This window comes from Bos grunniens, chromosome 6 (assembly GCF_055505025.1).
Source record: "Bos grunniens cultivar Pamir isolate PY7600 chromosome 6, Bosgru_T2T1.0, whole genome shotgun sequence".
NCBI classification, from domain to species: domain Eukaryota; kingdom Metazoa; phylum Chordata; class Mammalia; order Artiodactyla; family Bovidae; genus Bos; species Bos grunniens.
In genome coordinates this window covers 21,822,051-21,838,014 of record NC_141170.1, presented here as the reverse complement: position 1 = coordinate 21,838,014, position 15,964 = coordinate 21,822,051, and the positions used below count along the sequence as shown (strand labels likewise).

Sequence of the window (15,964 nt, the reverse complement as noted above, 5' to 3'; positions counted from 1 at the left end):
CAGCACACACCAGGCCTGCCTGTCCATCACTAACTCCCGGAGTTTACTCAAATTCATGTCCATTGAGTCAGTGATGCCATCCAACCATCTCATCCTCTGTCATTCCCTTCTCCTCCTGCCTTCAATCTTTCCCAGCATCAGGGTCTTTTCAAATGAGTCAGCTCTTCACATCAGGTGGCCAAGGTATTGGAGTTTCAGCTTCAACATCAGTCCTTCCAATGAATATTCAGAACTGATTTCCTTTAGGATGGACTGGTTGGATCTCCTTGCAGATAATATCACATTTATTTATCCATTAATCCATTGATGGACATTGATATTTTTCTGCCTTTTGGCTATTATGGAGAGTAGTGCTGTTATAAACATGTGTGTACATGTACTTATTTGAATACCTGTTTTCAATTCTTTGGGGTTTATACCTGGAATATTGTGGGATCATGTGCCATTTCTCTGTTTAACTTTTTGAGGAATTGTCAAACTGTTTCCCACAAGAGCTGAACCATTTTACATTCCAACCAGCAATGTAAAACTGTTCCAATTTCTCCACATCCGAACACTTACAATTTTGTTGTTTATTATCATAAGTGTCAAATGGTACCTCATGGAGGCTTTGATTTACATTTTTCTGATGACTAATGATATTGAGCATTTTTTCCTGTGCTTGTTGGCTATTTGTATGTCTTTGGAGAAATGTCTGTTTGAATCCTTTGGTTATTTTTTTTATTGGTTTGTTTGTCTATTTGTTGTTGAGGTTTAAGAGTTATTTTTATATTCTGGATCCTGTGCTATGCTGTGCTTAGTCACTCAGTCACGTCCAACTCTGCGGCCCCATGGACTGTAGCCTGCCAGGCTTCTCTGTCCATAAGGATTCTCCAGGCAAGAATACAGGAGTGGGTTGCAGGCCCTCCTCCAGGGGATCTTCCCAACGCAGGGATTAAACCCCGGTCTCCTGCATTACAGGCAGATTCTTTACCATCTGAGCCACCAGGGAAGCCCAAGAATACTGGAGTGGGTAGCCTATCCCTTCTCCAGGGGATCTTCCCAACTCTGAAATCGAACTGGGGTTTCCCGCATTGCAAGCAGATTCTTTACCAGCTGACCTATCAGGAAAGCCCATCCTGGATCCTAGGTTTTATCATATATTATATATGATTTGAAAATATTTTCTCCATTATGCAGGTTATACAAACTTTCTTGATAACATCTTTTGATGCACATAATTTGAGATATTGATGAATTTTATCCAGTTTATCTATTTTATCAATTTATCTATTTTTTATTTCTCTTTATTTTTTTACTTGCACTTTGAGTGTCATATGTAAGAACCAACTATCAAATCCAAAGCCATGAAGATTTTACTATGTTTTCTTCTAAGAGTTTTATGATTTTAGTGCTTATATTTAGGTCATTCATTCATTTTGAGTTAATCTTTGTATATGATGTGAAGTAGAGAGTCCTGTTTACTTCTGTTTACTTCCTTTGTTTTTTTCTTCCTAGGAATGCTTGAAAACAAGGAACTGCATATTTTTAACCTGACTTCTCTAACTAAGTCAGAAAACATTTTATCTGCCACACTGTATTTCTATATCAGAGAGCTGATAAATATAAGCCTGAGTTGTCCTGTGTCCCAGGAATGCTCACATCATGCCCAGGGGAAACACATTCAGATTGACCTCTCTGCATGGATCCTCAAATCCAGTGGAAACCAAAGTCAACTCCTGGGTCATCTTTCGGTAGATGGAGGGAAACCTCATCGAGACTTTGTGTCCTGGCTGTCAAAAGACATCACCCAACTTTTGAGGAAAGCCAAGGAAAATGAGGAGTTTCTCATAGGATTTAACATTACTACCAAAGGACACCAGCTGCCAAAGAAGATGACACCCAGTCCTGAGCCTTATATCTTGGTGTATGCCAATGATGCTGCCATTTCTGAGCCGGAGAGTGTGGTGTCAAGCTTACAAGGACACCGGAATTTCCCCACTGGAGCTGTGCCCAAACTGGACAGCCAGAGTAGGTCTGCCCCTTCTATTGAACAGAGGAGAAGGAAGCGGTCTACGGGGGTCCTTCTGCCTCTGCAGAACAATGAGCTTCCTGGGGCAGAATATCAGTACAAGGAGGATGAAGTATGGGAGGAGAGGAAGCCTTACAAGACTCTTCAGACTCAGCCCCCTGATAAGAGTAAGAACAAAAAGAAACAGAGGAAGGGACCTCAGCAGAAGAGTCAGACGCTCCAGTTTGATGAACAGACCCTGAAGAAGGCAAGAAGAAAGCAATGGATTGAACCCCGGAATTGTGCCAGACGGTACCTTAAAGTGGACTTCGCAGATATTGGCTGGAGCGAATGGATTATTTCCCCCAAGTCCTTCGATGCCTATTACTGCTCCGGAGCGTGCCAGTTCCCCATGCCAAAGGTAGCCATTGTTTTTTGTCCTGTCCTTCCCATTTCCATAGTGTGGAAAGACCCAAATTGAATGTGTGTTTTCATTTCCAAAATCCATCTGGACCTTTATTCATTGCATTCTAAAGTGTAATAGGTAACATGGTTATGTTTGGTTTTTCTTTACTGGTTGTTAAAGTAATATGAAGTCAATATTGGTATGAAGAAGGATATGAGAAAACATTGTATGCATAAAACATGTTTTTGCACTGCTTCCAAACAAAGTGCATGTTCAGCTACATGATCACATGTGAATTTATGCCTGTCCACAACAAGGAAGCCCCCAGTGGTAAGAGGCTGACCTTTCAGCGGGTATTTAGGGAATGACTGAATGTCATGAGAGCAAAAGGAAGGACTAATTGGATTGGTGCCCTGATACAGAACATTTTTGATAGTCTCTTGTGAGATGAATTGTCGTCACGGGGGTTAGGATCAGGGTTGGGCTAGGAAAACTTGCCTCATGAAATCCACCAGATGCTTATTTCATTTGCTTCCCTGATAAATATCAAAACTGGAGTCAGAATAGGGCACAATGACTCTGGCGACTTCTAAGACTCATTTTAACTGCTAAGAGCTAATCCATGTCTCTTCTAAAATCAATAGGGACTGAACCTTTAGCTTATCAGTACTCAGTATCCTCCTGACAAATATATTCTCAGAAGCCTCCCCAACCCCACTTCTGTCTCGCACAGCAAGTCCAAGTGACTGTACTCTGAATTTAGAATTAATAAAACATATTGGTGCCCCCCTGACCTTCGTTAAGCTTATTGCTGCACTTCCATTCTTAGCCCATAACAATTTGAGTCTGATGTACAGTGAAAAGTGATCCTGGCAATAGAATTCAGAGAATAAATAGGAGTGGCTTGTTTCGTTTTGTTTTAGTTTTTTGCAAAACTTGACATGGATCAACTTCTGCTATTGTATGTTAATGGAGAAAAACCCTTTGTCTCAAAGAGTGACGAACTTGTGCTTATAAGCCTTTAAAGGAGCATGTTCATGTTACAGGCCTGTGATCGCTGGAATGCTAAGGGTAACACACACATAAGACAGAAGGTCAACTAAGCAAGGCCAGATCAGCCTCAGGGCCAAGAACTTGATTGAAATCCCATTTTCCTGTTAGGATGTCTCAGAAGAACAAGCTTGCCACATTTTCTAGACCTTGTGGATTCCAGGTTTTGTCAACCCAAATACAAAGTAGGGATTGTAGACATTTATAATGATATAAATAGCCTTATCTTGTTTAAAGATTATAAAGGACATTTTATTGATCAATAGAAACTTGATCAAACTGGGACAGCATTTAAAACACACCAAAAAAGATGCCAAGTATAACAGGCAGTAATGAATCTTTACTCTACAGTGGGGCTTGCTGTGTGGCACTGAGAGGCAGAAATGGATTCAAAATATCTCTAAACCTGGGATGACTGATTTTAAGTGGGTCTCTGAGTTTTCCAAATAATTCCTCTCTCTCTCCTAAACTGTGATTTTTTTTTTCTAGGTTGCCTGAGGAAGTTTTCCTCTTTCCTCTTGACTCCAGATTTTAGGACCCAGAAAGCTATGATCACATGGACATATTCAGTCAGTTAGCTGACCTGGGTTGGTCTCCATAATTACCCCAATTTGCCTCTCCAATCTGTAATGGCTCTGCTTGTTTTTCCTGTTCAAAAACCTTGCTGCTGTTTCCATAGATCTTCATCATAGTCCTCAGTGATCTAAAGAATAACAATTTAAAAACGCATGAGGGATAAGAATAGAAGAGATAAATTTAAGGAAAGAAGTATGTTAGTGTAACAGGATGATTAAAGGGTACATGCTTGATCATAGCTGGGTTTCTTAACCTTCAGGTACCTGAAAATTGCCTAGGGATCTTCTTAATCTGTAGGTTCTGATCCAGTGGTTTCAGGGGCAAAGCCCAAGATTCGGTGTATCTAACAAGCCTCTAGATGTTACTGATGCTGTTGGTCTGCAAACCATCCTTTGAGTCGTTGAATCCTTTTGGCTTAAAACTTGGCTCCACTTCTTACCCGCTGAGGTTTTGAGGTGGGGAAGTTCCGCTAACTTTCTGTATGTTAGTTTTCTCATCTTTGAAACAGGTACTAGGGTAAATAAAAATATCACAGTATCTGCATTATAAAAACGATGGGGAAATGAGATCATCGAGCACCTTGTGCTGATAGGCACTCAATGAATTTTTTGCCATTATTAATGGCCGTGGCTGAGACTGAAGAGAATAGAAAATCCAATGTAGGGAACTGGAAAAAAAAAAAAAACACAGGAGTAGGGATCAAAAGAATAAAAATTGTGGGACTTCCCTGGTGATCCAGTGGTTAAGACTCTGTGCCTCCAATGCAGGGGGCATGGATTCAGTTCCTCCTTGGGGAACTAAGATCCCACACGCTGTGCAGCATGATCAAATAAATAATATGAAATAAAATATTAAAAAATAATAATAGATGTAAGACAAGGATAAGTTTTGTAAATGTTTCTTATCCCTTTTTAAATGTCACAAGGCTTTAAATAGGATTCTCCCTTCAGCCCTAGTTCATAAGCTCTTTGGTGGGTAGAATCAAGAGAGCATCCATTATAGCAACTGAACACATGCTGTGTTAATCGCTCGGTCATGTCTGACTCTTTATGTGACCCCATGGACTGTAGCCCACCAGGCTGCTCTGTCCATGGCATTCTCCAGGCAAGAATACTGGAGTTGCCTTGCCCTCCTCTAGGGGATCTTCCCAACCCAGGGATCAAACCCAGGTCTCCCACATTGCAGGCAGATTCTTTACCATCTGAGCCACCAGGGAAGCCCATGATAGTATTTGTCAAACCTTGGAATGGCATCCAAACTACAGGGAGATGTCATGTAATAGGGATAAGGGTGGAGTCTTCTCTCCAAGCTGGAGAATTCCTTTTGCCAAGTTTCGAGTGGAAGTCTGGCTGTGACATGGACATCTCAGTCCTTCATCACCTTGTGTGGATCTGCTTAACTTTTGAAGCTTTCTACTGATTCCCTGTAAGCCTTTCAGGCTTTGTGTCTTTCAAGTGGTACAGTCACCAAAATGATGGGAAGCTTGAAGCGGTATGAAGCTGTGACATCAGGGGTAATTAATCACTGTCCCTGTTATCAGCCTAGTGTCCAGCATGGTAACCAGAGTCAACTATTTAAACAAAAATATAGTTTTTGAACCACAGAGGAAAATAAGGCCTCTGACCAGATCAGTACAAATGCATGTGGAATAAGTGAGGTGCCAAAGACCTTTCAGACTATACATATACATTCTGCCCCAGAGAAAAGTTCTCTCAGGCCAGACTCCTCGGCTGGCCCTCCTTCCTTCTGGCCTCCCCAGTGAGAGCCTGCTCTCTAGAGCCGGGCTCTTCATCTGCAAAAGTCGACAACCTGTCTGTAATTCAGAACAGCTGTGCTCTGCCTTTCCCAAATTCCAGGCTTTGCCCTTTCCCTGATTCCAATTAGATAGTTTCTGGGCTATCACACCCATGTGGGTTGGACTGGGAGAGCATGGAGCAAAGCCCCATGGCCTGAGTCAGGAATGAAGGCTCAGAGCTGATGACATTCTCTCCCCTGCTAATGCACTTGTAATCGAATTCAACTCGAGGACATCACCCGCAGCTTGGCAGGTGAGGGCCTGAGCACGGCAGATTTCATTCACAGACACGGCAGCTTGGATTTTTCTGATTTCTAGCCCTTACAGCCAATCTGTTCCCCCAGGGAGAGACCCTGGCATTCTGCCATGAGATGAAAAATACCCATATAGCTGTAGCCAAGTCTTAGACCTTGGCCTCCCCTCACCACCAAAGCAGAGATGGAAAACAGAGATTTCAAATGAAAGTGATTGAGCCATTGTTGCTGACAAGTGGTCCAAGGGAACCAATCAAGGATTGGAGGAGTGAAGGTATTTTTGCATGGAGTGGTGCAAAGGTTGGGAACAGCAAAGACAAAGAATTATGGACCAAAGAAGCTAAACACTTTGAACCAAGCATCCTTTCTAAACAAGAAATTCACATGGAATGCGTTCAAAATGATGCAGTCTCAATTAATGTCCTGAGGTTTCCAATTTCAATCTCTGATCATGAAGATGAACTCTAAAAATCCTAAATCTTGATATATTGAGTTACCTAAGCAAAAAAAAAAAAAAAACCTAAATAGATACCGATGTCCTGTTTCACCCACATTAAAAAGTGAGACTGGGGAGGAAAAGGGCTTCCCAGGTGGCTCAGTGGTAAAGAATCTGCCTGCTAATGCAAAAGACAGAGGAGACGTAGGTTCAATCCCTCGGGTCAGGAGGATCCCCTGGAGGAGGAAATGGCAACCCACTCCAGTATTTTTGCCTGGAAAATCACATGGACAGAGGAGCCTGCTGGACTACAGTCCATGAGGTTACAAAGAGTCAGACACGACTGAGCAACTGAGTGTGCACCGGGAAAAAAAGCACAGGTCTGCATTTGTCATCACTGGGATTCTTAAGCTGCTGTGAAGAGAGACCTGAGAAACGTAATCGGAAGGCAAAAACAAGTGAAAGTGATAGACTGGCAAATGTTCCACACCAGCAAATGGTCACATGGATCTTTTGTGTTTGGCTTAATTATTCCTGATCATGGCAGCTGGATTTCACAGTGAGAAAGAGAAAGGGGACAACTCCCTAGAAAACAGAGAGGTTCCTGATAAAACACACCGCCGACAATCAAGGGCTTGCTGGATTCCAGTGAGCCCACCAGAAACTGCTCATTTGTGAGTTAGAGCTTTTAAAAAGGACAGGAATTTTCCTAGGGAACACCCATGAATATTTTCCATATCTGTGCTGGGTCATTAGCTCAGAACCTTTTATTTTTGTTGATGGGAATTATTTCCACAGAAATAGGTGCAATGGAGGGTATGTTATTATTTATAAGTATTTCATCCATTTGGCAAGTATTTATTCAGTGCCTAGAGAACCTTCTCTGCTCCAAGCACCGAGGACAAGCAATGCACAGCTGGATTTATGGATCAAGTCCTTGTCTACTTAAATGTATGAAAATTAAATGGTATAGGAGTCAGTAAAACATTAACAGTAACAAAATAGTGTCAGACAATCTATGGCTTTAAAAAAATCCTTTGGGGTGTTATCATATGCTGTTTGGATGACTGAATTTAAAAATAAATCAATAGAGATAAGTGGATGGCTGCAAAAGTTTTCTTAAGAAATCGCCTGATCCTAATGAAAGAGCAAACAGTGGCCATTGGTACGGTGGTTATAGTACAATTGTAGTTTGTCAATTACATGCATAGTGTTGATGCCACAGGACACAGGAGATGCAGAATAGAACAAGACAGACTTCTTATCCTTAAGGGAAGAAAATACCCTTCTTTGCAAAGTTAATTAATTGTAGGTTAACTACTCTTCCAGGAAAAAAGAGTAGATAAAGGAGCTGGCCATCATCAATACTAACTTTAAGGTAATTTGTGCCCGTTAGCAACCATGTTGAAGTCTAATGCATGGATAATTTTTTTCACTGAATTGAAAGATGAGATGAGACAAATCGGATTTGCCCTTTTCCTGCCCACCCCCCACCAAAATCCTATTATTTTTTAACAATGTGCCAACTTTCTACTTATTTGCTTCTCCTTTGGCTTTTGTGTACTCTTAACCTTTCCATATGTTTCAGTTTCCCATCCTGGGAGTTTTAGGTGTATAAAGTTAGAATACCAGTTAACTGGGGGCTGAGGTGCCTCTGAAACGTGGCTCAAAATCTTGACATTAAAAAGCCAGCATTTTGGCTTAAATCCCATTCCTGAATTGACATGTGATCTCTGGCAAGTTACCAAAGACCTGTTTCTAAATTCTTTCTAATGGATTTCATCTGCTTAAAAGAGACATCGGGGAGAACTGATGTTGAAAAGTGTGGCATTGCTCAGGAAGAAGGTCTTACCACACTGGCAATTCCTAAACATTCTGGGCTTGGAAAAGTGACCGTTCTTCAATGCTGAGCCGAGCTGGATAGGGCTCTCTAAGTAAAACCAAACTTCTCCCATGTATGGTCACGGTCCCATTTGGCATTGCTTGGGAACAGATTTTACTCAAGCTCCTTTGGTCAAACTTCTGACAGCCATAAAATAATCTCAGGCCCCCTGGATTATTCCTAGAGGATATGCCCCAGGTTTAGAAAACTAAAATGCTACAGCATTAATGTCTGCACCCATGGAGCAACAGTGACCCCCAGTGGCCAACAGTGTGGTCCTCTTAATCAGCATCCATTCATCAAGTGAAGTTGCTCAGTCATGTCCGACTCTTAGCGACCCCATGGACGGCAGCCTATCAGGCTCCTCCATCCATGGAATTTTCCAGGCAAGAGTACTGGAGTGGGGTGCCATTGCCTTCTCCGTCCATTCATGCAGGTGGTAACTATTAAATAAATCAATGCCCCTTGACGTTGGGGACTTCCCAAGTGGTGCTAGTGGTAAAGAACCTTCATGCCAATGCAGGAGACATAAAGAGAGATGGGTTTGATCCCTGGGTGAGGAAGATCTTGCATGAAGAATCCCTTGGACAGAGGAGCCTGGCAAGCTATAGTCCATAGGGTCGCAAAGAGCTGGACAAGAGTGAAGTGACTTAGCATGCACTTGACATGTTTGTGTTATTTTCAAAACAAAGTATAAATGTCACTATAGCAGTGGCAAAAATCTATGTTCAGTTGGTGCTTGTTAAGCGTTCTTTGTGACTAGCTCAGGATCAAATTGTTTCTTTTGCAATCCTGTTATTGAAAACACCCTTCATCCAGTCACCCAGTCGTGTCCGTCTCTTTGCAACCCCATGGACTGCAGCATGCCAGGCTTCCCTGTCCATTACCAACTCCTGGAATCTGCTCAAACTCATGTCCATCGAGTCGGTGATGCCATCCAACTATCTCATTCTCAGTCGTCCCCTTTTTCTCCCACCTTCAATCTTTCCCGGCATCAGAGTCTCTTCCAGTGAGTCAGTTCTTCTCATCAGGTGGCCAAAATATTGGAGCTTCAGCAGCAGTCCTTCCGGTGAATATTTAGGACCAATTTTCTTTAGGATTGACTGGTCTGAAAACACCCTGACCTGACCTGAAGTCGCTCAGTCATATCCGACTCTTTGCGAACCCACGGACTGTAGCCTACCAGGCTCCTCAGTCCATGGGATTTTCCAGGCAAGAGTACTGGAGTTGGTTGCCATTTCCTTCTCCAGGTGATCTTCCTGACCCAGGGATCGAACCTGGGTCTCCTGCATTGTAGGCAGACGCTTTACCATCTGAACTACCAAGGAAGCCCTGAAAACACCCTGCTGCTGCTGCTAAGTCGCTTCAGTTGTGTCCGACTCTGTGCGACCCCATAGATGGCAGCACACCAGGCTCCCCCGTCCCTGGGATTCTCCAGGCAAGAACACTGGAGTGGGTGAAAACACCTTAGCATGTACTAATTCCCTGTTTGAGGACTAAATCATTTTTAATTAAATGATTCCTGCTTAGAAAACCAGATTCGAGTTCTCACTCTCCATGTCTGTATGACTTTATATGTGTCATTCAAGCTTTTTGAGTCTATTTCTCTATCTGTAAAATGGAAGAAATGGTGGTTATGTGGTAAGGATTAGAAATACTACACAGAACATGCCTAGCACCTGAAAAAAAGTAGAAGTGTTAGTCAGTCAGTTGTGTCTGACTCTTTGCAACCCCATGAACTATAGCCCACCAGGCTCCTCTTGTCCATGGAATTCTCCAGGCAAGAATACTGGAGTGGTGTGCCATTCCCTTCTCCAGAGGATCTTCCCGACCTAGAGTTCGAGCTCAGGTCTCCTGCATCGCAGGCAAATTCTTTACCAATCAATCTGAGTAGTCACTTAGTTGATGACAACCATTTTGGTGATAGTGATATTGGAGATTGGGCTGAATGTGTGATGATGCCAGAGCTTTATTAATTTGTTGAACCAAATCCATCATATATATTTTTTAGTGGGGGCTAGAGAGGGGAAAAGCCATTCTACCTAACCTGTGTTCTCCCTTTTCGTTCCTAGTCTTTGAAGCCATCAAATCACGCTACCATCCAGAGTATAGTGAGAGCTGTGGGGGTCGTCCCTGGAATCCCCGAGCCTTGCTGTGTGCCAGAAAAGATGTCCTCACTCAGCATCTTATTCTTTGATGAAAACAAGAATGTGGTACTTAAAGTATATCCAAACATGACAGTAGAGTCTTGTGCTTGCAGATAACCTGGTGAAGAACTCATCTGGATGCTTAACTCAATCATTAGTTTATTTTTATGGACTTTTTTTTGCACGGCCAATGCATTTCATTTCAAAAGATTTTTCAGTAGTCAAAGGCAAATGAGCAAATAGACTGATGATTTCCACCAAGGAGAACTGGACTGTATTTGTTTCTGAATGTAACTCAAAGCAAGATTAAAGTAAATATGGAAATCGTTTTCTTTAAAAAAAAAATTACACAAGAAAAACAATCACTCAAACTGTTTTTAGAACTGTTGGAGAACATACTGATTTATTTTTGTAATGGGCTTTGAAAATAGATTGGAAGCAAACAACAGCTTATCATTGATCTCTGCTCACAGAAATAGAATAATTTCATATTTTAAAGCAGGCTTCTTGCCTTAGATTCCTGAGCAACTTAGCAAGTACTAAATAATTCAATCAGCTTTGATGTTTATCTTAAATTTGTGGAGACTATTGTTTACCTGTGTTTTTCTTTACAGATCCTTGTGTGACTAGCTGAGTGGAGGATGTGTGCTGAGCGTCAGTGTGTATGGATGTGAACACATTCCTAGGGACGTGTGCCCTCTTTTGGAAGATTGGCTTAACATGATTTTATAATTCAGTCTGCATGGGATTCTTGTTTTTTTCATTTCATGTTCTGACAAGCATCATTCATTTGTGAGAAGTTTACCAGAATGGATAGAGTGATCCAAGAGGGTATGCAAGAGTTACCACTTTCCTCAGCCATTTATTTGGAAATACTGATGTTTTCATTCCATGGCCCTCACAAGAAAGGCAACCAGCAACCCAGTTTTCAAAAACCCAGATCTAATTATTCTTCTGTATCTCTCTTCCACAAGTGCTTTCATTTGTTCTTTTAAATTGAACTTCAACATGCAATTAATTCTCTTGATATACCTTTGCTTCCTATAAAGTAATCAATAGATACTAAGGCTCAGTAGATGGACTATTGGAGATTTCTTTAAGTGATCAATCTAATCACAATCACAAGTCCACATCCTTGTTCACCTACTATGTCCACGTCCAGACACTTTTTCATGTTGATCACGGCTTTTGGTTCAGACAGGGAATCTATTCTTTAGTATGGCTTACTATAAATTATCCAGCAAGAAAGGGAATTGAATCTATACACTTATTGTTTTTTTCCCCTATTTCCATTTGTCATAAATATCTCCTCTCACACTTTTGCCTTTGAGAAATTGTTTCAAAAATCTTTTCTTGGCTCTGTTTATGTGTGACAGAAATGTTTTCAGACCATGGATTGTTGTTGACGTTCTCTCTGTGGTTAATTGTTATCTAAGTTCAGTCTGACCTGATTAGAGTCAGCTAAGGCAATGGCACCCCACTCCAGTACTCTTGCCTGGAAAATCCCATGGGCGGAGGAGCCTGGTGGGCTGCAGTCCATGGGGTTGCTGAGAGTCGGACACGACTGAGCAACTTCACTTCCACTTTTCACTTTCATACATTGGAGAAGGAAATGGCAACCCACTCCAGTATTCTTGCCTGGAGAATCCCAGGGATGGGGGAGCCTGGTGGGCTGCCATCTATGGGGTCGTACAGAGTCGGACATGACTGAAGCGACTTAGTAGTAGTAGTAGTAAGCTATTTCAGAGGCTGTGAAGTTATCGGAAGACACAGAATACATGGAGTTTTGTTCTGTCTGTAGTTATCTGTGGTAGTTCGTAATTTAATGTTAACTGAGCATCTACTTTGTGAAAGACGTGTTAAGTGTCTTCACTTGTAAAAATAAAGAGGCAGACTAGTTAAGCTGGAAGGTCCTTCTGCCACCAAAAGTTTGGGTTTACAGTACTTGTTATATCACACATATCTTCCTTGAATGGATGGTAATGACAGAGCTAAAACCCTGCAAGTATGGCTGTTCATAAACCAAAGGCAGAAACATCCTGTTCTTCTGTGTTTGCCAGTATGGCATTCCCTGGCAGTTAAGTAGTATTTCTGTCTCATTGGAAACCCATTAAAAAGAGTACCATGAAAAGACGCTCTTTGACACTTTTGGAATGTGTGTTGACTCCATGAATGAGAAACACCTGTTCCAAATGATGAATGAAGTGCTGGTACCTGAGTTGCTATGGTTTCTTCTAGTTCATTTTTTTGTTCTGGTAGCATACAGATTAAAAATTAGATAAGGGATGAAATTATTTTCTACTAAATTTTATCAAAAATTTGAAACACAGTTATATAATAGAAGTGACCCCGTGGGTGGCTGCTCTACCCTGGGCATGCTCTTTCTGTAAATATAACTTTTATTTCATTGGTAGATTGGGTGAAATTCGTAATTTAGTTTTTTCTAGAGATGTATCTACCAAAATCTCTTAACAATTCCTAGTTTTCTTTCCCAGCCTTCTTCTCTCCAGATGTCTGTCAGTTACCTTTAATTTAAATTTAAATTGATGCTCACTTGTTATAAATTAAATTCTATAATGGCCAAAAAATATCTCTAAATAATAACTATTTCCAATTTTGAAGCAATTGATACGACAAAATTAGAATGTAATAAAAGTCACAGGATTGACTTTTAGCAATCAAAATAGCTTTTGACTAGTAGTTATTTTTCGGCAAGCTTGTAACCATTATTAATTATCTCCTGCTTTGAAGCCATATTATGGTATAAATGGGAAAATGTTTAGTTCCCCAAAATAAAGGAAAGTTACTTTTTAGGGGGTTGAAGCAGAGTTTGAAGTAAATGAGTTAATATTTTAAGTAATAAAATTTTACATGAAATAATTGGAAAATTGAGTGACTATGTCACAATTTGTTAGATACTAATGTCTGTATAATTACTATATAAACTTTTTATAAATCTCCTGATTTAAAGTGATATTAATGAGAAGAGAAATTGCATTTATATTAATAATGCCATTTTCTAAATCATGCATCTTTCTTTTCCTCTCCCTTTCTCTTGCAACCACCCTATCACCCCCATATGAGACACACACACACAGTTAGTTGAAAATAACTTTTTTTTCAATAACTGTTCTGTTGAATTCAAATTCAAGGGCTGCTGATATAGTATTATCAAAGTATTTTGTTGTAACCTGTGTAAATAATATACCATTTACAGGATGTGGGGTTGTAGAATTTAAACTGGAAGATTGGACTCTGTAGATCTCAGGACTATAATATTCCCGATCAATTTGGACACTCACCTAGCTATATATTAACTGATGATCATTTATTCATTAAGCTAGGATTTTTTTTACCTTACGTTTCAGAAGAAAAAAAGTTTTTTGCCCATTTATTATTTTCATAGGCAATCATATGTGTATAATGCTATTATCAATCTGGCTTACAAAGATTTTTTTTATATATATAATTACATTATACACTTTAGTCTTACTTTTCTCTGTGCTAACAAGTAAGTAATGTCTGGATATTGACTTGGCTGAATCAAGGTTGGGTCAAAAAATAGTTCTGCATACCTTATGTGTAAGATTAAATACGAGATTAAATAAGATATCTTGGATAAGTCTGACTTCTCTGTATATCTTTTTTTCCCTTGGGAATTGTATTTTAATGTAGTTATAGTACTTAAATGATCCCCTTCTCCCAAAAAACCAAGCCTTCCCTTCAGCTTTCCACAATAGTTTCTGTAAATGTTCTAGTTGAGAACTGAATGCTTGTACAGTTGATGGCAATTTAAAAAATATATATTATATATGTATATGGAAAAACTTTAAAGATGCTTTTAATTTATTTAATGACTGTTGCATTCCTATCTATAATGGTAATAATTTTCATATTTAGATGATAAGAAAAAGTTCTTTCACTAGTCACTACAGGCAGAATGACAACTGGTTCTCTAGTACAGTTACTAAAGGAGCATACTGCAGTGAAACTGTAAGGATGCTTCACTACTGATGTGTAAGCTTTGCTGGCTTTGTATCACTTTCCTCCAGTAATGGAGAGCTTTTCTCTATACAGTATGGAAATAAAATTGCTTAACTGAACACTTCCCCGTTCTCTTCTACTTATCATTGGGAAAGACTGCATTTTCACAACTTGAGAAAGTTGAAAAACTGCATCTGAAAAGAGATAACAAAACTTAGGCACAGAGTCGAACATTTTCAAATAGTATCATAAATGAAGCATCGTAACCTATCAACAACATAACATGAAACATAACACTGTGAAACAATTTATATACCTGTGTATATATATATACATATATATACACCTGTGTGTGTATATATATATATATGTATCAGTTCAGTCACTCAGTCGTGTCCGAGTCTCTGCGACCCCATGAATCACAGCACGCCAGGCCTCCCTGTCCATCACCAACTCCCGGAGCTCACCCAAACTCATGTCCATCGAGTCAGTGATGCCATCCAGCCATCTCATCCTCTGTCGCCCCCTTTTTCCTCCTGTCCCAACCCCTCCCAGCATCAAGGTCTTTTCCAATGAGTCAACTCTTCACATGAGGTGGCCAAAGTATTGGAGTTTCAGCTTCAGCATCAGTCCTTCCAATGAACGCCCAGGACTGATTTCCTTTAGGATGGACTAGTTGGATCTCCTTGCAGTCCAAGGGACTCTCAAGAGTCTTCTCCAACACCACAGTTCAAAAGCATCAACTCTTCGGCACTCAGCTTTCTCTATAGTCCAACTCTCACATCCATACATGACCACTGGAAAAACCATAGCCTTGACTAGACAGACCTTTGTTGGCAAAGTAATATCTCTGCTTTTCAATATGCTGTCTAGGTTGGTCATAACTTTCCTTCCAAGGAGTAAGCGTCTTTTAATTTCATGGCTGCAGTCACCATCTGCAGTGATTTTGGAGCCCCAAAAAGTAAAGTCTGCCATGGTTTCCACTCTTTCCCCATCTATTTCATACATATATACCTCTGTACATATATATATATATGTACATATATGTATATATACACACACACCCATAAGGGGAATATCAGAGATTCAGCTTGAATCACTTCATTTTTTTTTTCTCTCTCTCCCTCCCTCTCAGTCATTTCTTGTTTAACCACACACTCCACTTACAGATACTTTGTGTGAATGTCCATATGACTGTTTTGACAGTAACTTTATCTGTCATTGTTAACATGTTCATGTACACATTTTAGGATGATAAGCACCTATTTAACTCATCTGATCATTGAGATGTATTTCACCATTTTTGTTTAGGCTATACCTTTCTCTCTAAAAGAAAAATGACCTCAGGTTAAGAAATAAAATATGCTTTCTTATTATTCTCCCTCATTTAATTGATCTATTCAGACTGCGTCTACTTAAAAATCATACCATTTTGGAACTAAAA

General features: G+C 40.2%; 1 protein-coding gene across 2 annotated transcripts in view; it reads left to right on the top strand.

Moving 5' to 3' along the window:
- BMP3 (bone morphogenetic protein 3) overlaps positions 1-14,639 on the top strand; it is a 31,321-nt gene extending 16,682 nt beyond the window's left edge. For both annotated transcript variants that reach the window (XM_086407549.1, XM_086407550.1), the window contains exons 2-3: positions 1,498-2,411; positions 10,462-14,639. In XM_086407549.1, the coding sequence (XP_086263675.1) occupies positions 1,498-2,411; positions 10,462-10,653 (1,106 nt within the window). In that variant the 3' untranslated portion in view covers positions 10,654-14,639. The remainder of the gene's footprint in view (positions 1-1,497; positions 2,412-10,461) is intronic.
- Positions 14,640-15,964: the final 1,325 nt, after the last annotated feature.